Source organism: Cicer arietinum, chromosome 1, assembly GCF_000331145.2.
Source record: "Cicer arietinum cultivar CDC Frontier isolate Library 1 chromosome 1, Cicar.CDCFrontier_v2.0, whole genome shotgun sequence".
NCBI lineage: Eukaryota > Viridiplantae > Streptophyta > Magnoliopsida > Fabales > Fabaceae > Cicer > Cicer arietinum.
Window position 1 is genome coordinate 47,832,084 of NC_021160.2, and position 17,635 is coordinate 47,849,718.

At 27.2% G+C, this 17,635-nt stretch overlaps 1 protein-coding gene and 1 non-coding gene across 2 annotated transcripts; one reads left to right on the forward strand and one right to left on the reverse strand.

The window, feature by feature from the left end:
* Positions 1 to 5,209: 5,209 nt before the first annotated feature.
* TRNAL-AAG (transfer RNA leucine (anticodon AAG)) lies at positions 5,210 to 5,290 on the forward strand. The gene has a single exon. It is a non-coding gene; the product is annotated as a tRNA-Leu (tRNA).
* Positions 5,291 to 16,210: 10,920 nt separating this feature from the next.
* LOC101515369 (arogenate dehydratase 3-like) lies at positions 16,211 to 17,629 on the reverse strand. Its single transcript, XM_004487470.4, has one exon. The coding sequence runs from the start codon at positions 17,625 to 17,627 to the stop codon at positions 16,341 to 16,343; it is 1,287 nt and encodes a 428-aa protein (XP_004487527.3). The 5' UTR covers positions 17,628 to 17,629; the 3' UTR covers positions 16,211 to 16,340.
* Between the last annotated feature and the right edge of the window lie 6 nt (positions 17,630 to 17,635).

Consider the following 17,635-nt stretch of genomic DNA (forward strand, 5'->3'; position numbering starts at 1 on the left):
GGCCCAATATATAGCTAATAAAAGTCATAAGTTTTTTTTAGCAAAAATTAAAATGTAAACATGATGAAATTGAGAACCCAATTATATTGAAACCCCAAAACTATCGTATATCATTTATCATTTACAGTATTTTAACAAATATATTTAAAAACTATAAAAGTTTAAGGAAATTAGATCAAAATATAAGAAAATAAGGATCAACAACAATACCTCGTAAGTTTATTAAAATGAAATTACTTTCTTTGAAGTATATGAAAAATAGATTTATGACTTCAAGGCTTATGATGCTGGGTGTAAATGTAGTCTAGGTGAGCTTCTAAAGTCATTCTTCTCGTCACACATTCTTCATCTTCAATAATGCATTTCTCCAATCCTAGCAACTACGAGATTAGATAACAAAGATACATTAGAATTTGCCAATAAGTGAGTGTTTCGTAGGACCAAAAATCAAACCATAATCGACGATACTCTTTATAGTAGAAGTTCATGGTTCTTTCTATCCTTACAAATGAATTGGTACTTGATCGATGTTAGTTCGAGAAATTTAATTTTGAAAAACATTGGTTCCTTTTCCTTATTTTTGTCGAACAAGAATCAATCAAGTCACTTTCTAAGTCTGAGAATGAAAAAGACCACAAATTTTTTTTTCATAAAATAAAATTGATCATTAATTGGGTTTTGAACAATTTTAAATATGTATCCAATGTTTGAGCCATTAGAATTTGCCAATAAGGTACTCCCTCTAGTGACATATATAAACAAAAATCAAATTGTATTTGACCTAAATTTTAGATCAAATAAATTTTAACTTTTACTTATATTTGTGATAAGAGGAGTATAGCTTAATGTAATTACTCAAAAGTAGGTAATTAATAATGAAATAAAATTTTGTTTACCTTCAAAGATTCATCTCCTTCTAATTCGAAAACAAAGTCCTCCCCTGTAATTTTATCAAACTTAACGTTTTCCCCTAAAGAAACCAATTAATTTTTATTTTACTAAAAAAATTCATTAATTCCACAATTAAAATTGAGAGTTAAATATTGCATGCTTACCTTGTTTACTGGTAAGTGGCCTAGTAGAGAGTATTATTGAGGAGGAAAGTAGAAAGAAAAGGAAGACGAGTTGAGTTCTAAAGATAAAACTTAGCTTCATGTTCATTCAATAAGTGGAAAAAAGGGTTTTGAGATTTTGGAGTATAGAAAGGTTTAGTTTGGTGTTGGTTCCAATAGGAAGATGATATATATAAATACATATATGCAATCAAGTGGTCACTGTACTCACATGAAGACTCCTAAAAGAAGGTGGTTCCCTTTACAATATCTCATAACCTGGCCAGTCACCATTTTTATGTGAAAATTTAATTCGTCATATTTACCGAATTTATGAATATTATATATATATATATGTGTGTGTTTTTGAGCACTCTATTTTTTGAGTTAGTTTTTAGAGTAATATTCAATTTCATTTAACATAAAAGTCAAGTTAAAGATGTCAAGTTTTGTTAGTGAACTCAAAATATATTAGAAGTGATGATCAATTTTAATATTGTATTGAAGTCACATTTAAAAGGTAAATATTTTAGGAAAACTTTGAATTATCATATTTTGTGAGATTATTCTTCCACAAGTGATGCATAAAAAGATAAAATTATATCTATATCTAAAAGAAAAGTTATTGGTGGATCATTCTACTTAATATACATATTGAGAGAAAAAAAAATTAGAATATAATGTGATAGATATATATATTATAATTAAAAAAACTATTAAAAAAATAAAGTGTGGAATAAGTGTTATAAAAATTGAAGTGTGCAAATATTATAGATGCATCTAAAATATCTTATATTACATGGTTAATAAAATCAATTTGATATAATGATAGTACTTTCCATGCTCGTGTGACGAGACCCGACCAGAGCATTATTTCTATTTGATGTGTGTGTTGGCAACAGTGGTCCAAGCACAGTCTTAAAGGCAGTCCAACATAGTAATTGGTTGACAGTAATAATAAAGTCAACCCTTCACACTCACAGCTCACAGCTGTTGTCCAGTTTCCAACCTCGTGTTTTACTGGACCCAATTTCTTTTTTTAGGTTTTGTTTGGAAGTTAGGAAGGCAAGAGAGTAGAGGGGACCACTTTAGAGGGAGCAGAAAAAAAAATAGATTTTTTTTATTTAATATTTTGATAGTATTTTTGGTGAGAAAGTAAATGTTTAAGAATATAGATAATATTTGAATAATTTATATCAAAGTACTAAAATAATTTCAGAATTATTCTATAGTACAATTTTTGAGTTTCTTAAATTATGAGACTTTTGTATTGTGAATAAAGATAAATCTCACAAAAATCTACCCTTTTAATATTTTCCATTTTTTTCACTTCATTCTCTTCTTTTTTCTTTAAAGTCTTCCCTTCTTAATCTCTCAAACACAAACACATCCCATGACTTTTTTTAAAGTCAACAAGACCAGCTTGAACTACTACTACGACTATCCTTAATTATAAATTTATATTGTCTTTTTCACATAGATTAAGTAGATAGTAAATTTAATTTGTGGATTATATATATATATATATATATATATATATATATGTGTGTGTTATTAAAATACAATGCCTTTTATACATAGATATATTTAATTTGATTATTTGTTTTTTAAGATAAATTAGTCGATTAATATAGATATATTTGAAAAAAAATACATCACTTGTTTCTTTTTAAGTGTCATTTTTCAGAAAATTTTTATTTCTTTTTATTTATCTTTTTCCATTTTAAAATAGTATTAAATGTTACTTTTTTAAAAATTATATCTACTTATTTATTGCAGAGAAAAAAATAGAAGTATTAAAATAATAAATAATTAAAAGTAATATAAGAAATGTTTAACCATATTTTTTGTTCCTTAATTTTAAAATTCGATATTTTTAGTCTCTTATTTAGATTTTCTAACTAAAAAAATAGTGATTGAACATATTTTAAAATGACGTGATATATAATATCCTGATGTAGAATCATTTAAATACATTAATTATTTATATGTTATTAATTAAATTACAAAAAAAAATTAGAAGTTGAAACGGGAAATTTTAGAAGTTCTTATCACAATTTCATGTGTATTAATAATCCAACATTGTTGTATCATATGACATTATATTTCTTTAGGATGTTTTCAATATAGTGATATTGATCCAAAGAAATTTCCTTTTCTGACTTAGTAATTTTGATTCCAAGGATTACATTTGCTTCTCCGAGGTCTTTCATATCAAAATTGTTACTCAACAAAGATTTCACATTATTTACGGCATGAATGTTTGAACCAAATTTGAGTAAGTCGTCTATATAGAGACACATGATAGTGCAAATTCCATTTTTAAATTAGTAATAAACGCATTTGTCACTTTCATTAACTTTAAACTCATTCGATATAATCAAGTTATCAAATTTACTAGTAGACCTAGTATGGAACATTTGTATGCTATCGAAAGAGTCATAAGATACTTTAAAAGGACCATGAGTCTCGGATTATATTATCAAAGATTTCCTATCGTATTTGAATGATACAGTGATGTTGATTGAAACACCTTATCAGATGACTCCAAAACAACCAGTGGCTATATTTTTAGTATAGTCGGTGGTGTTGTATCTAGTATAGTGAAGAAGCAAGCTGGTTGAGATCTTTGCTAGCAAAGATCTCTTTGTGGGAAAAATCTTTGTTAGTTGTGTTGATCCACTATGATAGTACTGCGGTTATTGTAAAAATTGAGAATCATTATTACAACGGTAAGAGACGACAAATATTTCGTAAGCACAACACCGTTATAGAATTACTTTCTAAATGAGCTGTTATAGTGGATCATGTACGCACTGATGATAATTTAGCAGATCCTTTGACAAAAGGATTAGCTAGAGAGAAAGTCCTAAATACATCCAAAAGGATGAGACTATTGCCTATAGATCAATGAGTCACTTATGATGGTAATCCGACTTAAAAGACTGGAGATCCCGAGAATTAGATTCAATGGGTAATAACAAGTCATAGTGATAAGAAATGAGCATGCTATATTACATATGAAATAAGCATGATTCCTGAAGCAATAAAATAATGAGATAATAGAAACTCTTAATGAGATCTATACTCTATGCGGAATGGAGTATCTAACTACATGAATACTCTTGATAGACTCACCTATGTGAATGTGAAAGTTTTTCAAAGTATGCTCTAGAAATTCTGCCTCAAAATTCCATAAGCGGTCTCACTTCCACATTCACATAGGTGAGTCTGTCATATGAACAAACGCGTGATTTCAAACTTAAGTAACCTAAGTTTAATTACAAAGTTATCTTTAATTCCACTTATATCATTACCATGTTAATTTGGGAAGCAAAGTTTGGTGACACAAATATACTCAGTTTGATACTGCTGTAATTCCTCAAACTATGCTAGTGCTCCAATTCTTTTTAAATATGGAGTTAATTTATATACACCCTAAATTTTTTTAAAATGGCACTTAATCATATTTTACTTTTGAAAAACTCTAAGAACTAGTAAATAGGTAAGGAAGTTGAAAGAGATTATATGATCACTCTCTGGAATCGTGTACTATTAAATATTTGTAGTTTTATATTGTCATAAGTTTCAAACTCTTTAGTAGAATTTTCTAGGAGAGAAGTCTATAGTGAAGGGGTAGTTAGTAGCTATCACAACAACCATAAAAAAATTTTAAATTGTGGTGTAAATTTGAAAATAAATAAATAAATTGATCGTTATTTTTTAATTTAAGAGACGGACTTGTTATTTCATAAATAATAAAACTAATTGATTGTTATAATTTTAAGAACTAGTATATTTATTTTTTTTTTATATTTCTGATGTTTCTAAAAAACTACGACCTCATTTGAAAATATACATTTGGAGAGTAAAATATCGTGTTTTCGTTTAATATACACATTTAAAGGACAAAACTTACTCTCTTTTTTCTTTCTAGATATTATGGGTCAAGGTTCTGGTCTTTTTTGTGTGTGTAGTATTTGGGCTTCAGCTGAAATATATCGGTTGTTTTTTTAGCAAATGTATATTGGGCTCAAAGTGTGTTCTTTCTTATTTTTATTTTTTTATATATAAAAGCAAGCTTCTTTTTGTGTTTCACTAAAAATATCACTCCAAGTAAATATATAACTAATAGTATTTGGATTAAATGATGTGATGTTGAGATGGCCCAGTTGGTCTAAGGCGCCAGATTAAGGTTTTGGTCCGAAAGGGCGTGGGTTCAAATCTCACTCTCAACATTATTATTTTGAAATCTTAATTATTGTTTACCTTAATGTATTATGTTTTATGTTATTGGCTTTAACACTTCAATGGGCCATTTTCGGTGATAAATATGCGGGCTTAATATCAAACAAGTAGTCTTAGGAGTTTTGTACTGTGCACCCCCCCACCTTTTCCTCCCACCCCTCCATTCTAATGAAAAAGACTATATTACCCTTTTTTACAATTGGATAAAACAATAAAAAAAAAATTTATCACTCCATTCCACACGTTAAACATGAAAGTTTCGAAACTTTAATTTCCAGATGATTTGGATAAATTTGAAATATTCGAAACACAATTTTTCAGAATTCATACAAAATTTCGAGAGTTTGGATGAATTCTAAATCTTCGAAATAGGTTTTTTCCAGAATTCATAAAAATATTCGAAACTTTTGTTGAATTTGAAATATTCGAAATGCAACAATTTCGAAAGTTTCATATTTTCGAAGCAAGTCAGTTTCAAAAGTTTTGATTGATGGGAAAGGTTCGAAATGTAAATTTTTTTTTATTAGTAATAAATAGTAATAAATTAATAGTAATAAATAACAATAAATTTATAATAATAAATTTATAGTAATAAATTAATAGTAATAAATAATAATTCATTTATAGTAATACATTTATAGTAATAAATTGATGGTAATAAATTTGATATCTAATTTTGAAAGTTTAAGTAATTTAAAAAAAAAATTAAAAGTTTCGAAAGTTTCGAAACTTTTAAAATTTTCGAAAAGGAATTACTTCGAAGGTTTGAAATTTTCGAAGTATATGTGCTTCGGAAGTTTCAAATTCATCCAAACTTTCGAAGCTTTCTGGAAAAATACACTTCGAAAATTTCATATTTATGCAAAATTTTGAAAATTTCTGGAATATTTCATTTCGAAAGTTTGGTATTTTTCCAAAGTTTCGAAATTAGTAATTTTTTCTGCATAATTACATTTCGAAAGATTCCAATTTCACAAAATTTTCGAATAAATCAAAATACTTATTTGGTATTATTTTGAAATTTTCGAAAATAAAGAAATTTTTTATAATTTTCGAAAGTGGGGGTGGAAAACTGGAATGGTAAACTTTTCCATAATTTTATATAAATTAAACAAAGGCAAAATTGTCTTTAAAAAAATTTGAGGGGGTGGGAGGTAAAATGGTGGGGTGCACGGTACAAAACCCTAGTCTTAGATATGGAAAATTAGATTTTGTACTCTCCAGAATTGAACTTATACATCCTTAACTTATTAAAAATATTATAGAATATTTTCGAGTTCGACTTCCTGTATAATATAATAAGAGAATCGTTGTTGAAAAAATATATCCTTAACTTATTGATTATGAAATTGACACATTAAACTAATAATATATCCCTAATAGACAACTAATAATATATCTCTAATAGTTTCTCGTTACTCACAAAAATTATCAATGAAATGTTTCAAGTAGAATAAAATTAACTACTATAAATTTCAAGGCACCAGTAAAATAAAAGTAAGTACTGGAAGTTTCAAGACACAAAATTTTTAGTAGAATGAATAGTGTACTAAAAATTTTGTTGACGAAATTTATGATATACAATTTATATTACTGAAAATTTTGTGTCCTGAAAGTTTCGGTAATGTTAATTTATGTACCAGATTTTTAGAAAAAATAATTTAATTACCTGAAATTTTAATGAAGGAGTAACATTTTAAAATAATTTTTCTTTTTATCTTTTGTTAATTGAAAATGAAAGAAATTAAATTAAATTTTGTATATGTTAAGAGAAATAAGTCTAGTTGTGGAGTATAAAATCTAATTTTCCTATAGATACAATATGTGGGATTGGTCTATGAACTCAAAAAATGTCGTGAATTGTATTATATTTTTGGTAAAACAATTCTTTTAGACAAATGTTGAATAGTACAGATACTCTATATGGGTTTATGTACATGTAATTTTCTCTTTATTTTCTTTATTTACTCTTTCATATTGCCATTCACCATGCCACGCGGCTGGTTCATTACTATCATTTATATTAATAATAATAATTAAAATAAGTTAGTCAAAAAAATAATATAGATTAAAATAACATAAATATTTAAAATATGCTAACTTAAATATTGATCATCGATCTAACCTATTCACAGGACCATCTTAAATATTTTAAAAAAAGAAATATTAAAAATTAACCTTTAATAAAAAAAATGTGCAATTTTAATAATTAAAAAATAAATAAAATAAAATTTATTTTCTATGAATAAATTATCAACTTTTTAGGCTTTAAATTTTTTTAATTAATTTTGTTTCTCTATTTTATTTTATTTTTTTTTTTTGTAAAAGTTGAGTCATTAGAAAATGAAGTCAAAATATTAAAGTATATTTTGACAATAATGTTTATATATTGTATTTTGAGTCATTGCTATGGGAAGCATTAGTTTAAACGTGTTTATGTAACATTGTTGTTGAAAAATATAAAGTATTCAATTTGATATCTGAAATTTATAACTATAAGCAAATAGACCAAAAAAGATTACAATTATAAGCAAATTAACCCTCTAAAAGATTACAAATACAAACAAATTAGCATATGGGACATTCTTTTTTGAAATAAATGTCAAGTACATTATCTAAGAAATAATTGCCAATTACGTCTCCCAAAATATAGCAAAACATCAACAAGACACAACATTCTTTAAAATATTTCATTTTTCAAGTGCTTCATTCTTAAAATATTCACTCGTATGTTTACTACCATAGATTTGAAGGTCGCGTCTCTTGATTAGGAATGACATATTTTAAATTTGATTCATTTGTTCTTGAGTCGGTCTTAGAAAATGACACTTTGATGACTGGTAGTCCAAGAGCTAGTGTTGCCATAGGTGGTGGTGTTATAATAGACGGAGGTGGTGGTGCATTCGTGAATGGTGGGGTAAGTCCCCTAATGAGTGGTGACCTTATCCAAACACATCAAAATTATATAACTTGTCATTTAAGTCCATATGTTTTAATCTGTAAAAATCAGAATCAATATACACAAATCAGTCTTTGAAATTGTTCACTTACTAGCAATTTGGTCTCTATAGTCATATTGAAAATTGTAATATAATACTTGAGTTATCAATCTTTTTCCGCGCTCTTGATGCATCTCATTGGACAAATACCTCTTAGGACAACCTTTGATCTGCATGTTTAGAACATTATACAAATTTTCTTCCCAGTTTTTTTTTTTTACCTTGCGATGGATTAAATTAATTTTTTTTAATATAAAAAAAACTCAAAATAAAAGTAACAATAATATAAACTTAAAAATTGAATTTTAAACTCATCTTTTATTAAGGAACTTTTTATATCTTTGTAACTGGAAAACATACTTGAAAAAATCATTCAAAAATAAATGTTACCTTCAATGTATATACTAAAATTACATGCATGATAATTTTGTAGGAACTAAAAAATATATTTTTATTTTACATAAAATAAAATTGAAATGTTGAAATTTTATAAGAACGGAAAACATAATTAACACAAATTATAATAAATAAATGTATATTAATTGCAAGAAAAAAATGTCAACTAATAAGAAGAATATTTTGTTTTACAAAAAATTATATTCTTTTATTCAAATTGGTAAAAATTAAATCATTCAAAAATAATATAATTCAAATTTGCTAAAATCAAAAGGAATAAATCTATGAATAAACTCGTAACATCCATGTTAATAGCATAAAACGACAAAATATTTATAATTGTGATAAAACCTACAAATATGACATAATTCAAGTATATGAAATAAACATGTCTCTGAAATTGTAACGTTGAAGATGTTAAAGTTATTGATTAAATCTAAATCGACAATCGATTGAAGTTAATATATCAATCTAAATCAAACGAACACAACAACAAAATGAAAAATAAAAATGTCGTAGCAAGACAGAAAGTCAAACGTTGCACTAAGACAAAAGAAACAAAATATATATTTAAAAAGTACTTTCGTAATTTAAAGAAGAGAAAGAAAGAATTAAATATGTGATTTTAGATAATAAAAAATGGTCTTAAATCACTATTCTATAATAAATAAAAAATTAAGAAAAAAGAGAAACTCGATGACGTCAAACCTAAAGAGAATAAAGAAGTTTTGAAATAGTTTATGGTTAGAATAGAATATTGTCGGTATATATATATATATATATATATATCAACACATTTCTCTTATTAGAAGAATTTTATAATTTTATATAATATACACTAAATTACGTGGAACTCACATAAACTAAGTCATTTCCATATAAATATTAATTAATAAAAAAGAGTATGATAATCTCAATTTCTAACTCAAATTAGTAAGATGTGTGTGCTTAGATATAATGGGAGCGTTGGTGGGCCAGTAGTGCTGCTGGTCCAGTATGGACCACAAATTAGTAAGATGAACATAGCAAAAGCACACCTACCACCACACCCATTAATGATATTTTTTGTTTTGCTTTTCTAGGTGGAACTTTATTAAGAAAAACAAAAACATCTAATAAATGAAATCATATAATAATGGAATGTCATAAAATGAATCACGCACACCTTTCACCATCACAATGCCTTCGACACCAAACCCCTTTCTCCAAATCATTCTTGACACTTTTTTTTCTTTTATTAATTTTTCTTATCTTTTTTATATAAGTTACATTCTGTAGATCAATTATATATACTTCTTCAAATTTTAAATATAAATAAGATTAATTTAACAAAATTTATATATTTAATTTAAAATTTAGATTAAAATCAAAATTTACTTATTATCAATTAAAATAAAAAATATATATCTACTTATTATCCATTTTTTTATATTTAAAATCAAATAAAGTACATTATTTTTTCCTCTCTCTTTACTTTTTCTTTTACTTGCCTCTCTCTCTTCATTTTAGTGGAGAGCATCCACTCACCTTTCTCAAAAGAGGGTGACCTCACCATTAAAATAAATAAAAAGTTAGATGATGCTCTCTCATGCTAACATACAAATTTTAATTATATTTAATTTTAAAAATGCGTTAGAGGTAAAATTTCATATCTAGTGTGATTCATAATACTGTTTCGGAAATTAAACATACTTTACATATTATTTTTAGCTTTTAACCACTTATCTAAATAACAGATTTTACATGTTCCTTTTTTATCAATTGTATTTTAGTTTTAATGTTTTTTTTCTTCTTAATCTCTTTTAAAGTTGTAGTCAATTTCGAGTCATTATTCTTTTATTTTAATTTCCAATAAATTTATATTTTTCAAGTTGTTTCTATTTTGTACAATTTTCTATAATTCATTATTTATTATTGTTTAAGATTTTCTCTAATTTTTTTATTATAAAGAATTTTTCTTTTTATTTAAAACCATTTAATTTAAAATATTAATCTTATATAAGATAAAGTTAAATGAATAATATTGAATGCATCTGATCTAAAACTTAAACCAAATTTGTTAACTTGTGTTGAACTAACTTTCTTTATTTTCTTTCTCTGTTCTACAAAAGCTTTCATTTATATCTATGTCATTTGCATATTTATTTTCAACTTCTTAAATTCATTTACTGAAGTCTTATCGTTCTTATTTGAAAAATATATATTTACCATGATAGTTTGTATTTCTTGTAAGTTTGTCACCATTATTTAGTTTAGGTGCAACCTAACCTAGCTTTAAATTTTTTGCTCTTATTATTTATTTTTCTTTCCGAACTCTATGGTTTTGATTTTAATACATCTTCCATCAAACTACTACTTTGATGTTGAAAATGCTTGTTAATGCATAAGTAATATTATCATATAACTTGTCGGACTTAACAATCAATTGATTAAAAGTCTTGATTTACCTAAATATTAGGCTATGACTGATATAAAAATATATGTTCCGTTAATATTAAGCACCAATAATAAATGAATGTAATATACATAAAATAGGTACCTACGTTTAAATGTTTTATACTAGTATTAGTACATAACCACAAAAATTGAGTATTAGTATTAGTATTATATGGATTTAGGATAAGATTGAGAGGTATGTGTTAAGGGAGATTTGTGATAAAAATACTTCTATTAAACGATCTGATTCAAGAAAACGTGATTTTCTTTATTGAAATATAACTACATATATTATTTATTTTAAAAAGTGCTTAAAAACTTCTCTATTATCGACAAAATATCACTCCTGATCATGATCTTATATTTGAGAATCTTTGAATTGGAATGACCCTAATATAGAGCTTTTATTTAGAAGTTGGCTCATAATAGGCTCCTTACAAATGATGAAATATATTTAAAAGAGATTTCCACATATAGTATTTATTTTTGTTGTCGTGAATGTCTATAAACTATTATGCATATGTTAAGAGACTCTGATGATATTAAGGATTTTTGGAATAATCTGACTAAACTGGATCACTGGAGTAATTTTTTTAGCCTTTGTATGTATAATTGATTAGATTGGAATTTGTCTACCAATGACATTGATCAAGTTCAATCTTATTGGAGTTCTTTCTTTGGTGTGGTTGTGTACGATATTTGGAAAGATTGCAATAGTCTAGTATTTTCTCGATCTTTCTCTTTAATAAAACTTTATTTTTTTTTGCAGATTTTCAATCAAACTCAACCCATTGATAAAGTTCTTCTTCAGTAGAAACCTCAACAACCCTCAACTAATCAGGAAATAGCTATTGCATGACATAAACCCTCCAAGGTTGGTTCAAAGTAAATGTGGATGGTTCCTTTAGGGCTTCTTCTCGTAGTTCTATATGTGGTGAATTAGTTTGTAATACAAATGGTAAATTTATCAAAGGTTTTTGCTATATAATTGGTTCTTGTTCTACGTCGTGGACTGAACTTTGGACTTTAAGATTGGATATCAAACTTGCACAACAACTCAATCTTACTTTAGTTATTTTTGAATTAAACTCTACAGTTGTGGTTAATATGATTCAAGGAGGATCGTCCACAAATACGCACATTCAACCTCTCCTCCAAGAGAATATTTATCTTCTCCAATGCTTAGATCGAAGAACATCAGTTACTCATGTATTTAGGGAAATCATAATGTGTAGATTGATTAGTTAATACGAGTCACTCTGGTCAATCTTTTAAGTGAGTTTTAGTTAAATTTTTGTTTCTTGAATTAAGCATTGTTATTACCAACGATGTAAGGGATATTTTTCTACTTCGTTTGATTTCGTAATTTAATTTCCTTTTCATAAAAAAAAATTGAGTAAAAAAACATAACAAAAATAAGATTTATTGTTAGATTATGATACATACAACGATTGTGGCTAAAGGTGTTTAAGAATATATTTACTTTTTTTATATGTAGAAAAAAGAATACATTTATTTTTCAAAAATAAATTAATTCATATACACTGATACTGTAAATAATTTTTATATTATAATATAATTTTAAAATCATATTCATAAATAATTATAATATGATTTTAGTGTAAATGTTTTTACACTAATCATAGATAGTATTTAAATTCTTTCAAAAAAATAGTAACTCATGAAATACTTACAAGAAATTTTCTCAAAAGGTAGATGTTTAAACAGCACTCCGCGTCAAAAAAGGTAGGCTTATTTAATTTAAAAATAGTTTCCAAAACGTGGAAATTAAAATGTTCAATGGATTGGTGCAAAGGTAAGAAACAAACAAAAGACCAACCCATGGAAGGCAAGTCATTCTGCATTTTAAGTATTGACTTGTGTTTACCTTAGCAACCAATGTTGAATTGTGTACACCTTACCTTGGGTTGGTGATGCTTCCTTATGATTTTTCATTTTTTAGTAGTATTAATTTTAAAGTTTATGAGTTTAGCATTTGTCTTTAGACGTGACAAATTTTGATATTGTTAAATGAGATGTTTTGCCTGAATTCACCCTCAAAACTTCACAATATTTCATAAATTAATTATAATATAATTTACTATTATTTTAACATAAAAAAATAGTACATTCAACTTCCACAATAATCCAAACCAACTGCATGCACGGTCATATACTTAATTATTTAGGGGTAACACTCAACATATCATTCATTTATTTCAGCAAGTTGTGATGGATATGGCCCACTGCTCCCATCCTACCAGTTAATTAAGAGGGATTTTTTTTTTCTTCTTGTCAATTATGTATTGAAAATCCGAAATCATTGAGGGATAAATGGTTGATTTGGTAAGAGTTAAATAATAAAGTGATAAAATGATATCAAATTTGATCTGAACTTTTGATATATATCTAATAATTTCTAGCAATAGTAACATTGATTATTTCAAAAAATAAAATCAATATAGTGTACAGCATGCAATAATAGAATAAGTTACAACTATCAAATATTTTTAAGATTGAATAAACCAATCGATTTTGTTTTAATATTATATATATATATATATATATATATATATAATCAATTTTGTTTTCAACTATCATTTTCTCACTTATTTAATTTCAAAAGTATTGAGATTTAATAAACATTTCAAAATTATTTTTTATCCATTAAACCAGTCATAAAATTATCATTTCTCTATCCTATATTTAAAATGATTCATCGACTAATTTATAGATTAATAACAATTTAGATATTAGTTATTATATTTTTATAGTATAGAGATCCATAGGAGAAAATAATAGTTTATGGACTAAATTGAAGATTTATAACTAATACAACAATGTCGGCTTAATATTAAATGTCATCATTTTAGTAAAAAATAGTGTCATCTAATTTTATTTTAAATTTTATTTTAAAATATCAATTATGTATTATTTATCTATTTAGCTAATGTCTTTATTTATTAATATGTCTCGTTTCATCTTATTGCTTAATTTAGAAGTTATTTTATTAAGGACAATTTAGTTAGTGTAATTTATTCTATCATAAAATTAATATTATACACTAGTTAAAAGACATGCGTTTTCGTACACATTATCTGTATTTCTGTGGCGTTTAATTATGTATAATTTTTTCTTGTGTTTTATAGTGTAATATTAATTTTCATTTAACTTGTTTTTTGCATTTTATAAATTTTATTATACTTATCAACAACACAATATTCTGTACAAAGAAAAACACGCAAGATCTAAATTATGAGCTTTATAAATAAATATATGAGGATCAGTTTGTTATTTATCCATATTTAAATTGTAGTTTTCATATCTATGTTATATGAACTAATATCGATTTTAGTTTTATAATATTTCATATCTGAACTTATATAAATTTTAATTTTGGTTCGAACTATAAAATAAGTTTTTATCTCGGGTAAGTAACATAAAATAAGGGAATGTTGCTATAAACGTGAACCAATTACAATACATTATGTGGTGCGAGATTTCTCATCATTAATTAGTGATAGTTGACAACGAGTTTAAAAATAAATAAAATATCATAAAATTGTTCTTACGATCACATAGAGGTCGGTCAGCAAGATGTAAGTATGTATTATTCATTTTAAAAAATATTAAATAATTATTATGTTAATAAATATTTAAAACATGTATTAATCATATAAGGAAGCTGCAACATTAGAAAAACTTGAATAGAAGTGGAGTGTGAAAGAATAAAAACAAAAACAAAATTGAATTGTGAAGGGTAAACTTGTTTAGAAAAAGGTTTGACAAAATTGGTAGTTATTTGTTAATTAGCTTGTTCTCGAGATATCAATTTAGCAATAAGTTTTATATATTGCAACCTCATGGAAAATAGTGTAATTTCGATACAGAATAATTATAAAATAGTGATTGATGTCATCATTATCAATGATACTTTTTTTTATTTCTTTTTAAATATTTCTTAGAATTTCCTTTATATATTATTATTGTTATGAACTTTGTATTAAATTATAAATCTACTAATATATTTTATAATTTAGATATACTAACTTACATGAAAAAAAATATTAACCTACATCAATTTTAATATATTTATTAAAAAATATTATTATAAAATATAATTTAAATACAATATTTTATAAAATTAAATTTCTTTTATTAGTTTGTCCCTGTATTTACAAAAATATGGAATATTCACCACTTGAGTGGCATGAGTTTTATAAAAATAAAATATAATAAAACAACTTTTAATCATATTTTTAAATCTTATCAATCTTTTCAAAAAGTCAAACCAAATTTAAAATAAAAATAATGTTATTAGAATATAAAATAACATACAAATAATTTAGTTAAGTCATATTTTATAAAATAACAAAATATTATATTTATATTTTATTTTACATTAAATTTTGTATTCTAATAATATTATTTTTTTTAAAACGATTTATGTCATGTGGTCAAGTCCTAAACTAATTAACTTGTTCAAATAAAATAGAGTAACTATAAACTTGCACAATATAATCTAATCTATCTCAACCCATAGCACTCAAGAGGAGTATACTTCTAAACAAGCTTTGAAAATATCACATTGCTCACAAACTAGCTTTCCCCTTGAATTGGCAATTTCACCTTTATCAAAATTTCTTATTGAATAACAACAACCTTAGAAGATGAAAATAGCATATAAAAAAGAGAGAGAGAGAGAGGAAAAGCGACAAGCATTATAAGAACACAAATAGAAAAATTTATTTCTGATCAGTCACTCATGACCCACTATGGAAACACCCAATAATATGCCAACCAAAATACTCTACTCTTTCTCTATCTACACATAAATTTCATGTACTACCATCAAAATATCTATCAAACAAACAAATACAATTGGGTAATTATCTACAACTACAAAAAGAAGCAAACACAAGTAATTTCCCATTTGTGTATCAAACACTGCCAAGTATCTCATTCTCAAGCCTCCTACGTTCAAATGTAGCAACTTAATTCACTTCATTAATTTTCATCCATTGAATATCCCAAAAAAATCAAAACTCAACAAATCTAATAAACAAACAAATAAAATAATTCAATTAAATAATCAGGTTTTGTTTTTTATTCACAAAAGTCAGTACACGTTTTCAAATATTTTTAACATTTTTTTTTCAAATGATAGAGAAAAAAATATAATAACAATAATAATGAGAGCATTGGTAATCTAATCTCCCCTAGAAGAAGGAATCCAGGGTGTCATATCCATAGGGTAACTACCCAACACCCGCAAGAAAGACGTGAATTCCTGCACTTCCGCCAACGCGTTTTGTGCTCTAACTTCAGCCATCGAAGCTTCAAAATCAACGTAAAACAAATACTCAAAGTGCTTCGCAGTTCCAACATTAGCATCATCAACGAGTCTAATCGGACGGTTACGATGAGGCCTAGACTCAATCTTTGTTAAACTAATATTCCTAAACGCAAACGCGGAAAGCACTTTGAAAAGCACTGAAGTCCCTTTATCATGCGCGAACACAATGCTCGTTTTAAATGGACGATCCGTGCGGGGAATTATTGGTTCTCGGGCTAACATAACGAATCGGGTCACGTTACTCGGGTCATCTTGAATACCATCTGCTAACACGTTTAAACCGTAAAGTTCGGCTGCACGTGCGCTCGCGATTGCTGCAGTGTCACGGAGGTTGTTCGTTGCGATGAATTCCGCGGCTCCGGCGGTGTCGTCGACGGCTTCACGTGCAACGTTGAGGCCTAATTTTGTCAGCGTGTGTTCGCACTGAGCGAGAGCTTGTGGATGTGAAATTACTCGGCTCAAATACTCTTTTCGGATCCCTGGAAGTGCGAGGAGACAGTGGTGAACGGGGAGTTGAACTTCGCCGACGATGTGTAGACGGTGACGGAGGAGGAGATCGTAATTCCGGTGGATCGAACCTCCAAGTGAATTTTCCACCGGAAGAACCGCGCGATCGGCGATCCAAAGCTCAACCGCTTGAAACGCAACTTCAAATTGGTCACACGGAATTGCTTCGCAGTTCGGATAAGCTTTCCCAGCTGCGGCTTCGGAGTATGCACCGGGAACGCCTTGGTACGCTACGCGAAGTAGCGAACCGTGCATCGGAGCCGGCGCGAGGTCGGAGATTGTGAGCGGCTTCGGTTGAATCGGCTTGGAAATCTCACCGGTGAGGTTTCCGATTGGAACGAGTTGCAGGTCGGTGACGTTAGTTTTGTGGCCGTTGATAGCGGCGATGTTGTCGGCGGTTCCACCGTTATTATCAGTGGAAGATTTTTCTTGTGAAACAACTTTGCTGGATAAGATGGCGCATGAGCTTTGCCAGTCGGCTCGGCTCGAGCCGAATCCGTAGCTTCCATGATCTAACCCGTAAGCACATTTGATAGAAATTCGGGTCGACACGGCCCGATTTGTGAAACGATGGCGTATTAAGTGGTTGAAATTGAGTGCGTTGGAAGAGGGAGGCGGAGAAAGAGGGGGCATATTTATTT